This window comes from Protomyctophum parallelum, assembly GCF_964188405.1.
Source record: "Protomyctophum parallelum genome assembly, chromosome: 17".
Classification (NCBI taxonomy): Eukaryota; Metazoa; Chordata; class Actinopteri; order Myctophiformes; family Myctophidae; genus Protomyctophum; species Protomyctophum parallelum.
In genome coordinates, this window is record NC_139719.1 from 25,505,094 (window position 1) to 25,528,021 (window position 22,928).

General features: G+C 44.9%; 1 protein-coding gene across 8 annotated transcripts in view; it reads left to right on the forward strand.

Moving 5' to 3' along the window:
* Positions 1-14,918: 14,918 nt before the first annotated feature.
* The window catches only part of LOC310874999 (protein sidekick-2-like), a 503,627-nt gene continuing 495,617 nt past the window's right edge, over positions 14,919-22,928 (forward strand). For all 8 annotated transcript variants that reach the window (XM_083787997.1, XM_083788001.1, XM_083787998.1 and 5 more), the window contains exon 1: positions 14,919-16,047. In XM_083787997.1, the coding sequence (XP_083644123.1) occupies positions 15,894-16,047 (154 nt within the window). In that variant the 5' untranslated portion in view covers positions 14,919-15,893. The remainder of the gene's footprint in view (positions 16,048-22,928) is intronic.

Genomic DNA, 22,928 nt, shown 5'->3' on the forward strand with positions numbered 1-22,928 from the left:
AAGGATCTGGAAGCAACCCAGAAGAGTCGCCGAGCCTGTTTACGTCTGTCTCATCAAAAACAAAGTCGAGAGACTCCGAAACATGATGCAAAAGAGTTTGGGGAAACTTTTAGAAGGGAGAGAAATGGGGGGGGGGGGGGGGGGAACTCTCTTCTGTTCATCGAAGTGCCATGATTTATTTCTCTGTCCCCCAAGTGCATTTGCAGAGAGAGGGGGGGGGGGGGGGGGCTACATACTGTAGATGAATCGGAGGGTGATGTCACATATGTGCAATCATTTGCAGGTGTCTCATGCAAAAGAATTCATGCATTTTGATGGTCGGACCGTGCGTGCGTGCGTGCGTGCGTGCGTGCGTGCGTGCGTGCGTGCGTGTGTGTGTGTGTGTGTGTGTGTGTGTGTGACTGTGTGTATGTGTGTGTGACTGTGTGTGACTGTGTGTGTGTGTGTGCGTGTGCGTGTGTGTGTGTGTGCGTGTGTTCCTCAATTTTTTTTCTTACCTGCACGCCTTAATCCTTCCTTCCTTCGTTCTGAAGTTTTCACCATGCTTCACTTTGTTGCAATGTTACAAACTTATTAAAATCACACCTGTGTGAACTGAGTGGTGCAATTCCCCCCCCCCCCCCCACCTCTCTCTCTCTCTCTCTCTCTCATAGGCAACAGAGCAGCACTATCTCTCTGTTTCTGGCGCCCCCTACTGGTACTAATAAGTCATATACTCATGCTCATTAACAAACACATGGGTGAACAACACATAGGTACGGACATTGCTGGTTGTAGGAGTGGTTGCACCACTCAAAAACAATGTTTAAATTACTTTCTTTGCTCAGGATTCTACACAGAAAGTTGACAAAAGATGTCAAAATGAAAAAGTTTTTAAATTTGCAAATATGATCAAACCACAAAATTACAAAATCACATCACCCCCTTTACTCAATACTTTGTTGAAGCTCCTCTGGCAGTAATTAGAGCCTCAATTATTCTGCTATAACTTGGCATATACGTATTTTTGGGCAATGTCTCCAATTCTTCTTTTCAGATTTGGAATGAGGAGTGTTGTAGCACCGCCATTACAATATCAAATAATGAATCTGTGAATTTAAACTGTATACACACTTGACTATAGATGCCAGGTATACACATGAACCTGGCATAATTAGCCTATCTCTACGTAACTTCCTTCCTTGTGTCCTAACCTACTCCATTCGTTCTTCCATTATTTTCAATCCTGTCTTCCGTGCGTCCTTCCCTACACCCTTCATGTCTTCCTTCCTCTACCTCCTCCTTCCTACCTTGTCGTAGCATTTGTTCCGGTTCCACTCATCAGCATATTTCATTCCTGTCCTGACCATCTGTCTATCTCACAACCAACACAGTGCCACTCTTTACCTCTCTCTCTGAACAACTCTCCTACATTTTTTTTTCTCTTTTTCTTTTCCTGTTTTACTCCATCTCCATCTGCCAAAACGCCCACCATTAAGCAATTCAAACCGGGAAAGCATCTGTGTCATTTCAGATTTTAGCTATATACAAAGTGACGCGCTCACAGCGCGTCACTTTGTGCCGCGCTATGAGCTTGTAGATCTGCTATTTTTTTGTGTGTGTTTTTAATCTGTGTAAATCTTTGAATATACAGGTATTTTAAGCGAACATGTTTAACTCAAATCTTTGCTTCTTGGGGTCCCTGGAACAAAATGTTTTGAGATTGGGGGGGGGGGAGGGACAGGGGCCGGCAGGCAAATCCATGGATTGTGGGGATCGTTGACTTGAAAAGGTTTGAGCACAACCCTGATAGGATCTAGAAGACATTTTGTAGAATCGGCCTCGGGTCTTAATGGGTTAAAGCTCCCTACATAAATTACCTCGTCGTCCTCGTCCATCATCTTTTTTTTTCTCTCTCCATAATTTATTCTTATTGTTTTCATCATTATTATTTGTGCCGTCAACGTGACGGGGCCGAGCCGCGGCCTCTCCGCGAGGTCACCGCCTCTTCTGCAGGCAACGCTCCCCTGCTCGCTGCAATATGGAGAAATGTCTACAGTAGTTTCTTATAGAACTGTACGATATACTGTACATCATCGCTGTTGGGCAGAAACCTCGTATCTCCCTGTTTCAACAATGTTTTTCCTTCCGTAAATTAACGTGCTTTTTCCATTGTACATTTTACAAGTCAGGCATTGAGCAGACGCTCTTAATCCAGAGTGGTTTTAGGCATGTAACGATAGATCGTACATCGATTCAAATCGATTCAAACTGGCGACAATTTAAATCGCGATTAAATCACACTCTGAATTGCGGCGCAAACGGCAGTAAAAAAGCAGTAAAAACTGAAAATGCTTTAAGGACTGGAAAGCATCTGTGTCACCTTAACTTTTAACCCCTTTAACCATTATTTAAAACTTTAGCTGTTGAAAAATAGCAGATCTACAAGCTCAGGATTCAAATTAAAAAACAGCTAAACATATTTTCAAATATCGTCAAGAGTTGAACTATACTGAACTATACTATAGAAACTGGTCACACATTGGCCATAAGAAAGATGATTATATATTTTTTAACCCATTCTGAACGGGAACCCATTTTGGTGTTAGCATCATGTTATGCTTTAACTATTTAAAAATAGCAGATCTACAAGCTCATAGCGCGCCACCGAGTGGCGCGCTACGAGCTTGTAGGTCTGCTATTTTTTGAAAAATCGAAGAACGACTGACTTTTTTTTAATCTGATCTCAGGTCAGAATGGGTTAATCAGACCAGTGTGTTCATTGGAAACCTCGTATGAATCTGATCTCGGGTCAAAATGGGTTAAATGAGGCAATGTATACTGTACAAGCTCACAGTCACGCCCTGGTGGTGACGCGCAACAACTTCACAGCAGGGCCACGCTCGCTCCTGTCAATCGCCCCTCAATTTCTCTGCACGTCCAAAATAAACACACGCCGCTCATTGAAAATGAATTTCAGAGCCGCGTCAGTCGCTTCCCATGTGAAAAGAACCAGCAGAGATCCATACAGGTCCTTTGTGAGGGCCTGTATAGCCTTTTCATCTTTTTTATTATTTTGTTGTAAGACGGTATCTGTCGATGAATTCAGAAATAAGCTTCATTTAAGAGAACTCATGGCTTTCCGCGTTTGTGTTTTTTTTATATCCATCAGAACAGCTGGCGTGTAGCAATGGCAGGGATTTTTTTTTCCTGGAAGTGGCATGTACCTTTGATCAATTCACAACCATTGGTGTATAGATCAATATTCATCCCCAGCTACTGTGTGTGTGTGTGTGTGTGTGTGTGTGTGTGTGTGTGTGTGTGTGTGTGTGTGTGTGTGTGTGTGTGTGTGTGTGTGTGTGTGTGTGTGTGTGTGTGTGTGTGTGTGTGTGTGTGTGTGTGTGTGTGTGTGTGTGTGTGTGTGTGTGTGTTGAAGTCAGTCTTGGCATACAGTATACTAGGCTGAGTCAGATGTGCTTTTTCCGTTGCATGTATACATGTACGTTTGGCTCCTAACTCAAGTAAAATCACTCATACTTTGAAACCTGAATTCTTGTCTTTGCCAGAATGTGTTTTTTATGTTTTAGTGCACACTGCAGATTCTGAATCATCATATCACACAAAAGTGCAGCATTACACAATTCCTCTAACCTACTGTATGTCAGGATGTGAAGCATTGTGAGATATGCAGGTCGGTTTTCACTACTTTTCTTATAATTTGAACTTTCATTTTTGTAATAAATAAATAACAAATAGTTTGTGACAAAAAACTAAAGAAAACTACATTCGGACCCATTGGAACAAAAGGTTATTTTCTTCCATTTCCTGAAAAGTTTTTATTATTTTTTGTTTTTGACATACACGGTTTCCACCAGATGAATGACAATGTATAAATATGAACCGTGGTGGTACAGTAGATCATCCTCATGTACACTGTTCCATGCAGGAAGGGAAGGCAGTAGTTACAGTATGGCTGCTGTGTCGACGCCATGCGGTGTCAAGTCACTGGTAATCCACTTGATGGGTGATTATTCTTACAGTATATCTCTTTAAGGCCTCGAGGACGAGAGTATACAGTCATGCACACAACAAAGTACGTTTACGTGAGCACTACAGTTAAGGAAAGTACTACTATCGTACTTTTGACCTTTGACATTTCTATAGGAAGGGGGGTGGAGTTTAATTAATCACGTAAAGGCTATCCCTTTATGTGATTAATTAAATTCCACCCCCCTTCCTCACAAAAAATGTCTTAATTTTATATCAATTTCACAACCCATGAAGGCCCAACGCTAAAATCCAAAAATTACACAGATACTTTCCGGGTTTTATTGGGATATACCCAGAAAGAAAACTAGTGTGTGTTGGCTACTATATTTCTCACTATTTTCTCACATATTTCTGTGTATAGCAGCACACTATCCCGCTACTGTGAAGAGCGGTTTATACAAGTGTCAAAGCTACGTTACAATATTATGTCTCGGCTCCTCACTATGTCTCGGCACTGCCAGCACCCTCCGTGTGTGCAACGAAGCTGTTGTCGACAGCATATAGCTGCCTTGCTCCCAGAAAAAAAAAGAGGAAAAAAAAGAAAACTGCTAATCCTTGTTAACAATGAGTGAAAAGAAGGTAAACGCAACAGTGTAAGTGGCTTACGTCTAAAACCTCCCCAAGTTCATGCTGCTGCAGCGATCGGTAGCAATTATTCTTCTATCTTTTTTTTCCTTTTTTTTTTAAATCAAATATTCGAGAAATTATTCTGTTGATTTGAAGCCCCTTATTTTCTGCCGTTATACAATGGTGAGTGTACAAATGGAACCTAACGGAAGTGTCCATTTAGTTCAATTTTACACTTGAGTTATGGGGGTTCTTGAAATGTACTGTAAGTCTTTGAGAGCAACTGTGCTACACTAAATGGAACATGGCATGGAGTCTACATTAGTATCATTGGTAACCCCTGGAGGATGTAAGGAAGTTGGCCAATTTTCTTTATAACATGGCTGCTCTGCATGAGAGCCCATTAGAAGGTTTAAGTGCGCATGGTTAAAAAGTGCCAATGAAAAGGCAAACTTTGAAGTCAAAATGATGCATAAAGAAGGCTCCAATGAAAGGGTAAACACTGAAATAAACATAAGTATGTGTATAAAGGCTCAAATGAATTGAACTATAATCAACTAATTATCTAATGAAGATTTTATGTTTGAAATAAACATATGCGTAAATAGGCTCTTTAATGGGAGGTCACGGTGGTCAGTGTGCAGGGGGGGGGGGGGGGGGGGGGGTTGAGCATCGGATGACAGATCTTTACAGTAATTGGTCTTTGGAGGAGGTAATAAACGACACTCATCACTCTCTCTCTCTCTCTCTCCCGGCCTCCCACCAGGCCAGCGGGAGAGAGAGCTAGCGACCATCATTCGCTGCCTGGCGCGTTCCGATTCATTAAGCCTCTGGAGAGATTGGCCCAGGAGGCGTGTGTGTGTGTGTGTGGGGGGGGGGGGGGGCAGTGTTGCCATATCATATTATAAGCAACTTTGGGCTTGTTTTTTCTGTAAAGTTGCTTGTACATATTGGTGGCTGTGGGTTGCGTTTTGGTTGGGCTTGTTTCTAAAGTGTAGTTGCTTCAACCCCCATTCCCCCCCTCGCCCCCGTAGTCGCTTTATTTATTTTGAGCTTGTTTTTATAGACCTGGTTGCTTATTTATCTAGCGAAATCTGGCAACACGGGTTGGGGGTGTTGTCTATAAGTGGGAGTTGGGGCAGTGTTAATAGCCTCTGTAACCTTTTATTTTTTTCTTCCCGCCTCTCGTCAAGTAGCTAATTGGGAGAGATGTGTTAATGGTGCAAGGAGCTGCTTGATAGATAGCGGGAGGTTTTCCTCGCTCTATTAATAGGAGGAAGGAAGCCTGATGTCTCTGTCTTAGTGTCTTCTACAGTATGTTTTTCTGTATCTGCTTTATTTTTTGCAGAAGTATTCCGAGGTTTACTTCGGTAAAAGCCTCAATGCCACAATGTGGAAATACTCTGTCCTGATCTATTTCAGGAAAAGTTTCCAAATTGCCATCAAAATGTACTCATAGGTACAGTATATTGTGAGTGACATGTTGTGAGCTTGTCGATCTGCTATCTTCACTAGTTTGGGTCCCCGGGCAATTTCTCTTTTCAGATTTGAGCTGCAAAGTTTTTGAACCACTGGCCTGCAGTGCTTGAATAAACTATGAATAGGCCTACTTTACCTTCCACTCTGATTTATTTGCGAAGGCGGACGAGACGGTGCATGGATGCTTTGAGCAGGTCTTTGTGCGGCCAGGTTTTGGGGCGAGGTTGCAGCACAGTGCAGGTCAACAGGCTTGTCATGCTGTGGGTGAAGTAAAACCACCGCTGAAGGCCAGAACATTAAGTCACAGCTAGCGCTGTTCATTCAACTGAGATGTTCACCGTAGCTGCAGGATCGACCTGCCCCCAAAAACACTAGGCTGCAAACACGGAACAGAAACATGAAAGCTTGGGTTTTTTAATTAACCCCCTTTTCCTGCTCGACAAATCCAGGGGCCAGTGTTTTTCGGATGGCCGGTCTTATCGTGATGATAAGTAAATAACGGTTCACGTAGTCGTACATCAAACTGACACACACTGCTAGAGCCAGACTGGCCCGCGTATCGGCCAATATTTGAATTGTTTGTTAGTTTGTTTGTTATCAGTATTGGCAATTATGCAGCAGATATGTGTTTTGGTTTTGAAATGAAAAATACATTTTCCATGCTTTTATAGCACTAAAGGTTCAGGCCGCCGAGCAGCCCTCAAATCTAGAGTTCAAATCACTACTCTTTTAAGGTTAATATCAAATGAACTGTGCTCACATATAGTTTGACTGGTTACTTGAATGATTTTGTCTTCTTTTGTTCAGTTTGTTTTGGGTTTGATTTTGATGACGTTAAATATTACTAGTAATCTTTTTGTAATTGATTGGGTTTTAGACTAGTGTTATACTATTTTAGAAAAGCCTCCTTTGTTTTACAGGTATTGTATAATACAATACCTTACAATACAATTTGTATTGAAAACTAGCACTCGTGTTGACACACTGTAAGGAATGCATCTGGTTCCTCCAATGTGATTGTGATGTCCACGTCAAATACGTAATCACGTCTCACTGACCGACCCATATGTCTGAGTCATAGTGTCGGGGACTGTCTTTTGTATGCCCATACTGTGCATGGAGATCTCTGTTACTGCCAGTCCTTGTCCCTTTAATGCCCATATATGGAGATCCCTGATGTCGTCAGTACATGCCCATATACTGGAATGCATATTGGTTGGTTCGGCGGGTTCTAACTACTCCACGGCGGGCACTGCACTCCCTCAAGTCCTTGCCGCTATGCGTTGTTTCAAGCTGATTTGCTATAGCTGTCTTTGAAAAAGAAAGAAATACAAATTTAAAAATGTGATAAATGCAATGACTATACTTTGACACGTGTGTTGATGCCAATTATAAGACGGTTCTTTTACTTTAGGTGATAGAACACACGAGCCGCCGCGGGCTGTGTTGATCATACCACAGCGATCTTCCATCTCCCGCCTACATCCACCTACGACCGACTCTCCTTTTGCACCGCAAAACAAAGGCTTCGTTGCAAGGTGATCTGACTGGATCAGACAGACAGGATGACTTATACCCCAGTGCCAATAGACTATGAAAGGCCTCTGAATGTTGAGACCTTTTTCTTTTTTAAACATTTGATGCATTTTGACATGAGAGACGTCCACGTGTACTCTACATATGAATATGTATCAACCTGTGTCAGTGTGTATGTATAGTGCGTGCATTGGAGAGTTGAACTTCACAGAGCTTGCATCCGGAGACCTCCCCAAGGAGGTCCGTCGTTCTCCGCTTGTTCCTGACCCCTCTGCTTTCGTGGGCGGGCGGTCAACACACAATTACTGTGATCCCATCTCCATGTTTTATGTATTCTGTATCCGTGGTTTGTGTGTATTGTGTGTGCACACACTGGTGCATGCTGAACGCAAGCATCCTATATAGATGATGCCATTTGTGTGGTTTAATTATGCAGTGTAAAAAATACCATCATGGCCCAGGCCGTAGCGTAACGGTCTGGGCACCGGACTGGTGATCCAGTCGCGGTGTGCCGCGGGTTCGACTCCCGGACCCGACACGGCCTTTACCGCATGTCATCCCCCCATCTCTCTCCCGTTTCCTGTCAGCCTACTTTCTATCCCTTAAAAAATCAATAAAGGCGTAAGCCGCAAAAAAATATCTTAAAAAAAATAAAAATAAAAATAAAAAAAATACCATCATTGTAGTTCTACTCCACGACATCTCCAAAGGCAAATATTATACTTTTACTCCATTTGCAATTATTTGACAACTAGTTACTTTGTAGATTTTGATTATTGTTTCGAATTCTGCATAATGAGTACTTTTACTTTTGGTGCCAATACTATAGTATCAAGTAAATGTTATTTATGAGTAATGTGTATTTCTACAATAGGATAGGGCAACACCTGTTACCTCCCAACCTAGCTGAACTACCCCCCAACATGGACATTTAAATTACATAAGCTTTATAGAGATATATATTTCCTATTTATCCACATATATGCATATATGCATATGCATATATATATATATATATATATATATATATATATATATATATAGCATAGGCTATATTCTGCATATACTTGCCATATATTGTCATAATATGTTAATATATTTAAAATAAAACCATAGCACCACCATTAGCCTTTTCATGTCGCGCACCCCCTAGAAGGTGCTCGCGCACCACAAGGGGTGCACGCACCACAGTTTGGGAACCACTATAGGGCATTGATACTTTTACTTCAGTAAAACATGTGAGTACCTACGGTATTCTGTGCGTGTGTGTGCAGAGCGTGCATGGAGTGCCTTCAGAGCAAAGTGGAGGTGGGGCCTCAGAAGCCTATATTGTATTGATCAGTCAGTCTGCGCTGCATCTCCCAATGATTCTGCAGGCTTGTGTTGTTCAAAGAGCCGTCCTCCTCCTCCTCCTCTTCTTGAGATTTCACTGCTGTTCTCCTCCTCCCTCCCTCAACCGTGTCGCAGAACCAGGCCACGCGGCCACGATGACAAAAGAGCGGAAACGCAACACAACCACAAGCCAATTAACAACGTATTTATTAATTAGATGTAATGGGGCTCGAGGAGAGAGCACACTTACAGTGCCACGTGGAGTCAGTATCATCAACAGTGTGGTTTTAGTGAGTGCAATGAATGCAGTGTCGTACGACGCAGCAGCGCAAGTCGAACATACACTCAAAGTTAAATGTCTGGGGAGGACCAGCGACAGTACCTTCATATCGGGCCAATCCAGATTGGAATCGCATCATTTTTTGTCTGAACAGCACATAAACACATTTATTTATACCACCTCGGAAACTATTTTGTATGATATGAACCATATTCCTTGGTGTTTTGAAATGCATTCCAAATCTGCCTTCTAAATCTGTCTCAGTCTGCATTACACCGAAGCCTGTTTTATACATTGTGTGACAGAGTATAATTTAAGCATGGTGCTGTGTTCGCACTGCCAACTACAAAGATAAAGGCCACCATTCCTTTTCAATGGAAGCCAGCGACACGAAGATGCAAAGATACATCATCCGACGTTTGTAGCTGCTGCAAAAGCTACAACAGCTACACGGCTACAAAGAAGTTGAACTGGCTTCAACTTCAGATACAAAGCTACAGCAACAGACATGCTGTGTAGCTTTGTATCTTTGCATATGTTGTATCTACGAATGAAACAATATTCGTGCCACATGTTATGTCACAGGCACAGCAACCAATGCAACTGTAGGTGATGATGTCTGAATACATTTGATTCAGATAGATTGAATTAGCACGTGGTGCAGTCAGACATTAAGGCTAAAAGGACGACACTAGAACGTCCTGGGGACTGTTGTTTCAATTGTAGTCTTATGTATTCAATTCATCAACATAGCATTACAAAATAACAATGATGATACATGTCATCAGTAATTACAAAGACAAAATCAGGGGCAGTGAATGACACCTCCTTGTGTCAAATACATTTACCTCCCGTTGTGGTCTCCAGACCACAGATTCACATCTTTTAAAACCCAATCTGGGCGGGAACCCCTTTTGGTGTTTTAAACATTATGTTTTAATGTAGCTATTGAAAAATAGCAGATCTACAAGCTCATAGCGCGCTACGAGCTTGTATAGGTCTGCTATCTTTGCTTCTGGGGGGTCCCTGGAACAACATATTTTTAGATGGGGTTCAGCGGCCTCTTACATAAACATTTTGGGTTCCTTGACATGAAATATAGAGCACCACTGATTGCATAGGTATTTTAGAAAACTGTCAGGATTTTATTTTAATTTCGACGTCAGGCCGAAATGGGTTAATCGATGGTGTCGGGGCATTCCCCATTTTGGTGGCACACAGTAGTGGAATGAGAATTGTCCCATGTTTGTTCTATACTTGGGTCGTACCAGATCATTGTCACTCCCTCTAGTATTGTGGCTGTCGCTCACTTTGGATCCTGATCTGATCACTTGCCACTTGCCAGTAACAGTGTGGACAGTCCGCCCTACAGATCGTATACTTGAGAAACAAACATTAGATTTAAGCCTGCAAAGTCTGAACAAAACCCTTCGAGATCTGGCATCAGTGTCCCAGTGGTGGAAAGTAACTAAGTACACATTTAGCCTCCTTATAAACTATACTTGAGTACAATGTTGAGGTACTGTAATTAGTACTTTACTTGAGTATTTCCAATTTCCTACTTTTACTTTTACTCCTTGCCAAAGTACAAGCTCACAGCTCAAAACGTTGAATGAGACATTCTGAGCACTTTTGCTTTTGCTACTTTGAGTAGGCGTACATTTTGATGCCAATGTATTTTCTATATCGGAGTACATTTGAGTATAGCCTAGTTTTTTTTTCTTCTCCACCACTGCACCTGGGATACAGCCAGCAGGTCTTAAAAGCAACGTTTGCACACAGCTAGGGCACTGTGTGCTTGGCCAGTGATGATTGAAGAAGACTGTCCGCCACGCCCCCAGTCGATGCCTGCATGCATGCATGCAGCACATGCACGCTGCATGCATGCAGCACATGCACGCTGCAAACAGAAAAGCATACAGGCATCCAACACAACAACAAACAGACACATCCATTTACCGTGTTAAATCTATGGATGGAAGGGTTGGCATCACTCCTTTAGGATTATACGTTTACTTTACCTGATTACGCCAGGTTTTGCGGTTGAAATGTGGGGGCTGCCAGGTGGATGTAAAGACGCAGAGATATGTCTCGTCTCTGTCGCGTGGAAACCTCATTGTGTTCAAAACTTGTTACGTTTCAGGATTCAAAATTCAAGCATGGCAAAAGTATAGCAGATCCACAAGCTCACAACGAGCTTCGAGCTTGCGCATCTGCTACTTTCGATGCTTATTGTGTGCCGCTGTATACTGTAGCACGATCAAGTAGAGCGTTAATGTACGTAAAAGAAAGTTAGTTAGAATATGGATATAAGAGGTTTCTGCCCGACAGATGCTGTTGGGAGTGAAACCAGCTTGTAGTAAAAGGCTGTTTAGCACCTGTGATCACAGCTAACCAAGCTAGCCAGCGAGCGTGTAGGCCTACGCACGTAGAGTAGTCAGCATCTGGCTGCTGCTTGTTGTGGACAGCTGGAAAGAAGAGCTAGAAATAAAGCCAAGGAGAGACATCTTTTTGCCAGTTGTGTGTGAAATGTGCTTTATCCCACATTACAACTGGGAAAGCATGCGTGTCATTTTTAGATATTTACGTTGGCTATTCAAAACAAATAGCAAAAAAAATACAAGCTCACATCTTGAGCTTGTACATCTGCTATTTGTTTTACATTATTGGAAGAAACTTGAAAATGCGAGAACCACAGATTCAGAAGGCATATGTGACAGTGGTTTGAGAGACAAGGAGGCCATGGTACTTTTTTTTTGCTTTTGAGATATTATTGTTTATAGTATTGTCATTGACATTGGAAAATATTTGAAGAAACTGTGACCCTTTGAAACTTGAACAATAAAGCCCACAAAGTACGGCAATTGCCCTGAAAAGATTTCAAAGTTTTTAGCACTTCTGAGCCCAAGGAATGGGTGCAATCGGCCTCAGGTCGCGTTATCTCAAAGTACTCCATCCAGCTAAAGGTGGAGTTTATTTTTTCTCCCCTTCCCTAAATGACCTTCTTGCTGAGCGCAGGCAACCAGCATAAGTATGTTGAAGAATCATAATCGAGACGGAGGATGGCTGCTGCCCCTGGGGAGGGTGGGCATGAACGGGGAGGCGTTCCATCTTGGTTTACCTGACGTTAACAGAGCCGTTATTAACTTTTGTGCAAGGTATCACATTTTTCAGATGTAGCAGAGAGAGAGAGAGAGAGAGAGAGAGAGAGGGTGAGACTAGACTAGAGAGACAACAGGAGGATAAGGAACGAACACGGCTCTTCTTAAACAACACAGACTATTATCACAGCAGCAACACTGTTGTTTTATACCGGTGTCCTGTGGTGGCTTAGATGGAACTCACAGCATTGCAGCGAGCAGTGGTGGAAAGTAACTATAGTTTACTCAAGTACTGTATTTAGTAAGAATTCTTCCACTGCACTACATCTCGGATCCAAATATTCTATACTATTAATCCACTACGTTTATTTGAAAGCTCCACTTACTAGTTTCTTTGTAGATTGAATATTATTTCAAAACATAGCCTGGAAATACTTCAGCCCTATGTAAATTTCCGCGATGCGCAAATGTGATAATGCACAATCTCTGTAAAGCTCTTTGGATAAAGGCACCATGTATAAATGCACCGTTTACCATTTTATTTACCAGATGGAACTCACAACATTACGATTTTATTTACCAGATGGAACTCACAACATTACGATTTTATTTACCAGATGGAACTCACAACATTACGTGAGTGTTAGACTACCTTCCCAGAGTGGCTCACAACCTCAGCCTGGTGGCCTATGAAGTCTAATATCTCCCCCGAGTCACAGGGATATCCCTTTGGGTTAGTGGTTAAGATGTTGGCTTTCCATGCAGGAGACGCAGTTCGAATCCTGGCCGTTACTGCAGTAACACTTCTTTCATTTCACTAGTATTTGCAGAGTCATTCTCGTCGTGTTACGCACACATGCACACATGTACACGCACTGTTGCGCAGGCGCACACGCAATTGAAAGTCAGAATCTTCAATTAATCAATTTATATACCAAGATCACTCAAGGGCAGGAATATGCACCATGTGTCTTTAGGGTGGTTGTGTTCCATTTGATATCCTTCTATCACGGCAGTTCACAAATCTTGCTGCTGTATTTGCACATAACATCGCCCAGCAGATATGGGAGTTTTTTTTGTCATTAGTCAGGTCTTCAAAATCTCTGTGGGTGATTGTAAGATGTGGGAAGTATGTGTCTCTGATGTCTTGGTACAGTGGACAGATGGTTAGGAAATGTAGCTCAGTTTCCACTTCGTTTTGTGTGCAGTGTGTACAAGGATGCCCTGCAGTCAGCTGGTCCAGGGACTATATGCACAAACGCAAGAACAACCAGCAGATGGAAAACTCCCATATCTATTGGGAGAAATGCAACAATGTGCAAACACAGCAGCAAGATGCATGAACTGTTGCGACAAATGGTTAGCCGGTGGAATACAACCACCCTCATAAGGACTGCTATCTATACCAAGAACTACTACACATGAAAACGAGCTTGCCTTAATTGTATACTATTTAATATATATGTACCGGTATATAAATAATTACATGTATATAGGGATGCAATGTGACATAGCTCTGCCTCTGCATGTTTACTTAATGCTGTACCCCCTGCAACTGTATACTTTCCTCATTTCCCCCCATGCAGTTTTTATTGTATTTTGACACTTGCTTTGACAATGTAAATGTATGTTTTCCATGTTATGCCAATAAAGCTCCATTGAATTGAAATGTAATTGAATTGGGTGCATTGTCTCTCTTCTTTCTCACTGTGTCTGTCACTGTCCATGGTGGCTACTCTCTCTCCCCCTCACACACGCGTGTGACGCATAATACGCATGCACTCTCTCGGTCTGTGACTCTCCCTCCCCACCTCTCTCTGACTCTCTCTCTCTCACTCTCTCTCTCTCTCTCACACACACACACACACACACACACACACACACACACACACACACACACACGAGTCGACACCGCGCTGCACTTGCACGATGACTCGGGGAGAGAGAGAGGGAGAGAGTGAGAGAGAGAGACTATACCATTCTCGACTCGAAGTGTGAGAGAGAGAGCGAGAGAGAGAGGTATACCATTCTCGACTCGAGGTGTAACAAGTGACACATTATATTTCGGCGCCGGGTAGCTATAGCCAGTATTCATAATGCAAGTCTTCATATTCCCCTCGAATCATGGAAATTATATTCACCTGAAGTGAAGATTGTATAGACTAGAGAATTGCCCCATGAGATTGAGATCCCATTCCTCTCCTCTCCTCTCCGTCTCATAAAATCTCATACAGGATGTTTACAGTGTTTTTTATCCTTGAAACCAACCTGTAAAACTAAAAACTCTGTGCGTGTGGCAGAGAAATGGAACCATGCGGACTCTATATATTCCCCCCCCTTTCGAACACTCTAGTTTAAACAACACCGCGAGCTGTATAGGATTTGACCATCATAAGAGAATGTGCATCCGTTTCATTCATTGTTCCTTCTCTCTCCGCATGGTGGCAACCTGCGCTGCGCTCAGCGCGCGCGCGTACACACACACACACACACACACGCACGCACGCACCACATCCAGGCTTTCGTTTCCTTTCCTCACAAGGACCCGGGCAGAAGCGCACAGACAGCCCGGCTCTGCTCTCCTCTCCTCTGCAGTAGGACTCAGGCAGTGAGGCAGGCAGGCACCGGTCGGTCACTACAACAACAGAAAGACAGAGAGCAGTGTACTATCCACTCTGTTTTCTCCACAACTACTACAACTCTCAACTAAATCACAAGTTCTGGCGGATGAAAAAAACAACCCGGATCAAGTCGACCTCGCAGAACTTTTGGTTGGATCTCTCTCTCCGATCGCGAGCGAAAGCATCATCTTTGCGGAGGAAGGGATTTTTTTGGTTTTAATCCACGGATATATACTACTAGAAGGAGCGTATTTATTGAATGTTTGGGCAGGCTGCAGGCTACTGTGTGTACACGGACTGATTTCGGACAAGCGATGAAGGAGGCTTAAGTTTATAAAGGGAATTAAAATAAAATAGGAAAGACTTCCAAAAAAGGACGAGCCGATAACTGTCATCAAATACTGTGGATGAGAATCTTTTAAGCCTTTCTTTACGCAGGTGCAGAAAGGAAGGGAATAATTGGACGGGATATTTCAGCGCCACAGACGCGCACGCACGCACACACATACACACACACACACACACACACACACACACACACACACACACACACACACACACACACACACACACTGACTCACACACAGTACACACACACCGCTTTTGTGGACACAAGGGATTCGGACCCTTTTTGCCGTTTGTGCGTCGTTTGTACCGGCTCACATCGCATCCATCCGGGTTTATGTGAACTCCACGACGCTCGCTTTCTAACCGTCGATTGTATATTACTTCTCGCTTGCGTTACAACGGACATACCAACGGTCCCCCGCTTCTAGGAGTTGGACCCCCGCGGTACCGTGCGTGGGCTGAGGGCTCGTATACCCCGGGGTGACCGTGATCCCCCTTTGCAACCGACAAAAACCGAGATCCCAGACGGCCGTCGAGGCTGAGAGAGGAACAACTCCCCAACAGGACTTGGACACTGGACGAGTGGACGGAGGGAGCAACATGTTTTCTGCGTGCAGGACACGCGTGGTCCAGTCCCCACGTCGGACCGTGGGGTGCCGTGGGTCAGCGCCCGGGGACCGGAGCAGCCCGATGGCGCGACGCGTCACATGGATTTTATTGTTTTGCCTGTTCGTGGATCGCACGAGAGCTCAAGGTAAGACAGCTATAGAGCTCTAGTACTATAGCTCTAGCCTAATATATTCATCATAGACCCGGCCGAGTAGTACCGCTTCTTGCACAGCCCTGTGTGTGTGTGTGTGTGTGTGTGTGTGTGTGTGTGTGTGTGTGTGTGTGTGTGTGTGTGTGTGTGTGTGGTTCGGTTCGGGTTCAGTGGGTCGCTGTGGTTCTGTTGATGTTATTCGTTACGCACCGCGCCGAGAGCGCGCGGCTTATTTTGGCACAGGTTAACACACACACACGAACAACACACACACACACACACACACACACACGCGCGCACACAAACACGTACACACACATGCGCACACACACACACACACTGCTGGGTTTTTCATTAACACACACACACACACACACACACACACACACACACACACACACACACACACACACCGGTGGAGAATTGCAGACATCCACATTGCTGGCGTTATTTGGCCATGGTTGTGTAGGTCAAGGTCACATTTGTTGGTAATACACACGTAAGACTCTAGCCTACTGTTTGCCCTATTTTATTGACATATCCATTCCATCCTTGACACGCACAGCATAACAGCAACATGACAGTTTAATTAGTCTCTCTTGATAGTGAGGCTGCCAGCCTTGTGTCAGTTCAAGGCTCTCTTTCCCTTTTTTTCCCTCGTTCTTTCCAATTCCAAGTTGGTATTGGAATGGCGTGCGTGTTTAATTGTTGTTCCTCTTGTTTGAACATGCTGCTGTGAGTGTGTGTGTGTGCGTGAGCAGCCATCAGGGGCCCAGCTGTGGAGGAAAATGCTAATCTGATTAATACGTCCTAATTAATTAATCAAGCAGTCGTCCCACGGAGATGGGGAACGTTTACCCACAGCAAAGAGAAGAAGCTGCACAGTAAACAGAGACATGACACACGCAGATGCATCAGTGATGTGAACCACGATAAAGTCATTGGAATGAGAACGCGCTCTGAATGCCTTATAGTGGAACCATGGGGAGAAAGAATCACTGGCTATACTTGGTTCATGTAAATGGAGCATTTATATAGCGCCTTTATCCAAGGCACTTCACATAGATTGTGCATTGCATTCATCTGTGGTTCACACACACACACACACACACACACACACACACACACACACACACACACACACACCAATATGGCAGAGGAAACCATGCAAGACACCAACCTGCACACCGGGAGCGGTTCAGTCAGTAGTCTTGCTCAAGGACACTTTGACGCTAACTCTTGCCCGGGTTCGAACTGGGAAACTTCCGGTTCCCAAACGGCCGCTCTACCACTGAGCCACTGTTGCCAACCATTGGTTATTGTTGATGGATATCTGGGAGGTGCTGATGGATGGATGGATGGATGGTAGCCTGCCATTACCAGACTGCTGACGTGAATTCAGGTCTCCAGGTCTGCTAATGTCAGGCTATAGATGGATGGATGATTGGCTCGCTGGATTGATGGATGAATGGACGGATTATTTATGTTTACATCTGTTAGTGCAGTGCAGTTCATACAGCACGAAAAAAGCTTCGGTGGGCCAAGCATTGGTGCCTTCTTCCTAATCCCTTTAAGTTACTTCTGTCTGTCTGTCATTAGAGCGTTGGGTTGGATGGGCATGTATTTATGAAATGTTCCAGGTGCAGGCGGAGAGAATATGTTAAAACACTCTCCAGTCTGCTACTTCACTTACAGTAGAGCGTATAGCCTTGTATAGCCTACACTCTTCACGTTAGACACACCAATAGACTCATGAGTTATTCAACACACTGTGGTTAGCTACACACTAACAGTGATTTGTACACTCGCATGGTGTCTCAAATGAACTCTCAGACTGTGTGTACCGTTACTTCCCACAAACCACATTAGCCGTGGCATCCCTAATTTGGGCGTGGCATTTCCGTGGTAAAAAATACCGGTAAAATAGTGGGCCACGCTAGTGTAGAGGTCAGGACAGTCATACACCTTTCTCACGAAAGGTTGCAGGTTGGAACCCTGCCGGCGGTTGATGTCGGCATGCGGATCGCAACGTGTTCAAACATTCTAAATCAAATGGGTTCAGATCTGAGCCGAGTCTGAGACGGGAGGTCTGATGATTTGAAAATAGGACTCAAGTGGTTAATCCATCTTAGAATTACAGTATTAGTTAAAAGTCACTCCCATCCTTACTCCCTCCCTCACCCCTCCCTCCCTCGCCCCCCTCCCTTCTCTCTCTCTCTCTCTCTCTCTCTCTCTCTCTCTCTCTCTCTCTCTCTCTCTCTCTCTCTCTCTCTCTCTCTCTCTCTCTCTCTCTCTCTCTGGCATGCATCCACTGTGCTTGTTGTGTAATTGGGATTCAGGTGTACGGCCCGGCCCGGCCCGCCGCTGTATGGGGAGTCTTAAGCCCCTTGCATCGATATGAAAAACAAACAAACTATATACGCAATAATGCAATGGCAGATATCCGGGGGCTTTCTGTCGCTGCCGCTTATCTCCACATTTCAACTTTTTGTGGGGGGGGGGGTTTCCCCGTAAATCTACTACAGATCATGGTATACTACAGTCACAGAAAAGCATCGAAAGTAGCAGATCCGTTTGCTCGATCGATCAATCTATTGATTGAATACTTTATTAACGGTGCAGGCAGAATCACAAGGTGTATACAGTATGTACAGGGATATAGGGGCGGGGTCCGAGAATTCTATAAAAGGAGTTAACCCCCCCCTCCCCCTCCCCTTCTCTCTCTCTCTCCCCTCTTAACCCCTTATTTAACCAAGCGCGAGCCAGATATCCACACATTAGCTCAAGCCCTGTGTAGGCAATTGCTGTCTGTCTGTCTGTGTGTGTGTGTGTGTGTGTGTGTGTGTGTGCATGTGCTTGCATGCCTAACGGATGGCATTTTGGTCCGATTTTCTCTCTGTTTCTGCCTGCACTCATTCTCATCTCTCTTCTCTCTCTCTCTCTCTCTCTCTCTCTCTCTCTCTCTCTCTCTCTCTCTCTCTCTCTCTCTCTGTGTCCAGTCCAACAGCAGCATCTCCTTAGTTACATTATTCGCTCGTGGGGTCAGGAGATGTGGGATTTAATTGGACACACTTCAGACCGGTGGCGGAGCGCAGCCTTTTTGAACATGACCTGGGCGACCGGAGCCCTTATACATTCTCTCTCTCTCTCTCTCTCTCTCTCTCTCTCTCTCTCTCTCTCTCTCTCTCTCTCTGCTCTTTTCTCTGTGTGATGATTAAAGGAGCAGATGAGGTGAGCAGCAGCATGTCTCTGGACGGACATGTCACCCGGCGCTGGCCACGTTTTAATGACCAGTCACTTCTGAAATGGCCTTTTAACAACGGGAGACAGAGGCCTTTGCCAAATAGACCTGCCCATGCGCGTGCGCGGCCGTCTTGCTCCAAGGATGGCCGCGAGGGGGGAGAAAAAATGTTCCAGCGCTCCTTTGTATGTTGTCAGACATTACCGACACACCGCGGGGGGTCGAGCGACAAAAAACAACAATGTAATGAGCTGCAGTACTCTCACGAGTACCGGACTGGTTTTACACGACGTGATGTCGTTATGCCAAATGTTTCTGTCGTTAATATCTAAACAAGGGGCCGGGTGTTTTTATTATGCAAGCGCGCCTCCCGAATGACAAGACATTCTGCTTCTCGTTCAGAAAAAAAGGGCGACATCTTGGCGTGGAACCAAGGGGCCCCTGTGATAGTTAAAAGGCTGTCACTCCTCCCCTCCACTCCCCTCCCCGACACACGACTTCCCTTCATAAACTCCTATTTACTTCCCTTCATAAACAGGACACGCGACCCGCACGCTGGATATTATGATTGGAGTGACATTTATAAGAAGAGCCAGGCGTCTCTCCTACACAGCTCGCCTTGCATTCCTTATTGACTGGGGGGGCGGGGGGTCCGGCCCGGCCTGCGACTGCGACAAAAGCGTGAGCTCGCCTGCTGGTTTAATTTCCAACGTGTCTATTTTGGGGCCCTGGAGCGGCGGGGGAGGACTCAATTGGAATGTCATGTTTGGCATATTCACACTTCTGTATCACTCAGCGTTAGCAGATTACCGTGACAGGCATTACAGCCTCGACTTCAGGGAGGGTTTTAGGGAGTTGTCTGTCGGAGGAACCGCAGTCACGGCGGTCGATCCGCCACTAAGATTAACGTCCGTAATGCCGGGTGATGAGAGAGTGGCGTGCGGGGGGGGCCTGGGGGAGTTTAGGTTGGGGGTAAAGTCTGGTTGCCCAGACGTCTGCCTGATGGCGAGAATCCCCAGGATGCTTAGCATAGCGGGACTGTTTTCGGTGATGAACTGTTTTGGTCCGTGCGACCTCGACCTTTTGACCTCGGCTCGGGTTGCTGACGTCCGTGACAGACCACCGGTCGGTCGGTCTCTTTGGAAACCCCTCTGGGCATGTCCGAAAGGCGCCGTGCGTGCCTCTGGACACACGTGCACATTCTGAGCATTTCTTCCTTGGAAGTTACAGGAGGCCGAACAACGGGCTTTACACTGTGGTTCGGGTGTTGTTGAATATCTGCTCTGGGTGGACTGGATAGAGCTTATAGAAGGCTTTTGAGTGTATATTCCGTCTTTATCCGTGCACGTGTGCACTGTGCAGAATGGCCCTTCTTATAGTCGAGCTTTCCAATCTTCCGGGCTTGTTTGACAAATGACAACTTGCCAATGATAATAATAATATGGCACCTTTCTAACATGGTCGATTACTTGTTTTGCCCCCACACACATACCAAAAAGACACATACCTTTAGTCAGTTAAGCGTGACCTGTTCCTTTTGAAATGCTGTGGTTTGTCTTCCTGCATTGATCGTAAATGGAAATGGTGCAGGCGACGGCCATGCAGGTGCGACGTGGGGAAAATGAGACGTTTCGAGCTACTGTAAAGCAATGGAGATGAGACCGGGCCGGGGGCGCTGCTGGCTATATACAGTATGTGTGCAGACAGTATACAGTTCAGAGAATGGCAAATGACTGGAAATGCTTCAGCTTTGTCACTCAACTTCACTGACAGCCTGGGGAGCTTGGTTTGATTGCAGCGGCTGGGCCTGTGAAGCCTGCCGTCCATATCCCTTCAGCCTTACAGTTTGGCTAAAGGTCGGAACAGTTTTCTTCAGTTTTCAAGGTATAAAAACATTTAAAGCTGTAAAAACGTGCTCACGTTCCACAAAGGATTGGACCATAATCGTTGCTGCCTGTCCATCTCCATATATTATGCCGTACTTGATCATACGACTGCATCACTCCAAAGTAGCAGATCTACATGCTGGAAACGTGGCATGGAGCATCACATTTTAAGCTTAGATCCGCTCCCTTTGCTATTTTTCTGAAAATCCTGAGTCTTGAAAAGTAACAGTTTTGGACAGTTTTTTCCACCCGACAGAGGCCATAATGATAACGACATATTAAAGCAATCAAAATATGCTTAAAAAACTCTTTAAAATGCTGCACTTGTTGTTGTTGACCACCTGCACATTAGCCAACAAATTGATCCACAAGCTCACAACGTGCGACATTGCGACATCCATCAACACAAAATAACGGGAGACAGACCGGCCGGTGATCACTGTTGCTGATCCGCATGAAAAACAAAACAAAACAAAAAAACGCTGCTTACAGGCAAATTACCAGCTGGCTTTATGGACACACACAACGGAACGAGGCTCGTTTAATGTGCCAGGGGGCACATGCTTCAACCCCCCCTCACCCACCACCACCCCCCCAACCCGCCGGCTGACCCAGGTGGCCTTTTGTCCCGGTCGGGAACGGCATTGTGGTAGTGAAACCCAATTAAAAAACGTTCAGAGACAAACGGAGGCACACAGCCCCAGCGCTCTCTCTCTCTCTTTCTCTCTCTCTGTCTCTCTTCCCCCATGTGTGCCACATTCCACACTGCGACAGCGGGGCGAGATGACAGGGGGCTTGAGAAGGCAGCCAGGCAGTCTATTTGCAAATAAGGCCATCGTCGCATCGTGCTGGTTCCAGCTTCGCCGGGGTGGGCGGTCTGCCTGTGCAGACGCCACCGAGAGGAAGAATGTATTGCCTTTCTCGAAGAAAAAATTAATAATGTCTTGCAGTCGGTGTTGGATTGTTTATTACATATCGTCTCTGTCGGGTGGAAACCCTGCATGTCCAAAACTGTTACTTTTCAGGGTTGAAATTCAAAAGTAGCAGATCTACAAGCTCAAAACGCCTTGCTTCGCGCCACGCTTCGAGCTTGTGGATCTGCTACCTTTTTTTGTGACGCTGTAGTGTGATCAAGTAGAGCCTTCATTCATGAAAAAAACGTTAAAATGTGGAGATAAGAGTTTCCTAGAGCAATTAAAATTCACTAAAGGTACAACAGTACTGGCATCAAAATATACTTCAAGTGCCAAAGTAAAACAAAGTAAAACATAGTAGTTACTTTACACCACCCTAAAAGTCAGGCTTACGTAATGGGTGTTTCATGAGAGGCATGAGAAGCTGAGAAAATTTGGGATTAGTGCCCCCTGGAATGTGCTCTGCTCAATGAGTTTTGGGAGGAAAATGAGAAGTGGCTATAGCGTGACAATGAGGGCGTTAGAGGAGGAGGGGGGGGGGGGGGGAGGGAGGCGGCCACCAAATGTGGGACATGGCATCGATTATGCCGTGCCGTTGCCACCTTTTTAAAAGTGCTCCTCTCTGCAGAGGCAGAGGTATGAGAGGCAGACCATGGTATGTGTTGGTGTCTGTCACCATTTTGTTATGCCAACTTCACCCCGGCCGCCTCGCAGCTCTTATCTCCCGCTCGCTGTATTGAAGTATTAAAAAGCCCAAAATGGGATTTTAAGAGTGTTTCCGAGCTGCAAAAGTAAACCATGCAGTATATGCAGGAAGAGTGTGTGGGTTTTTTT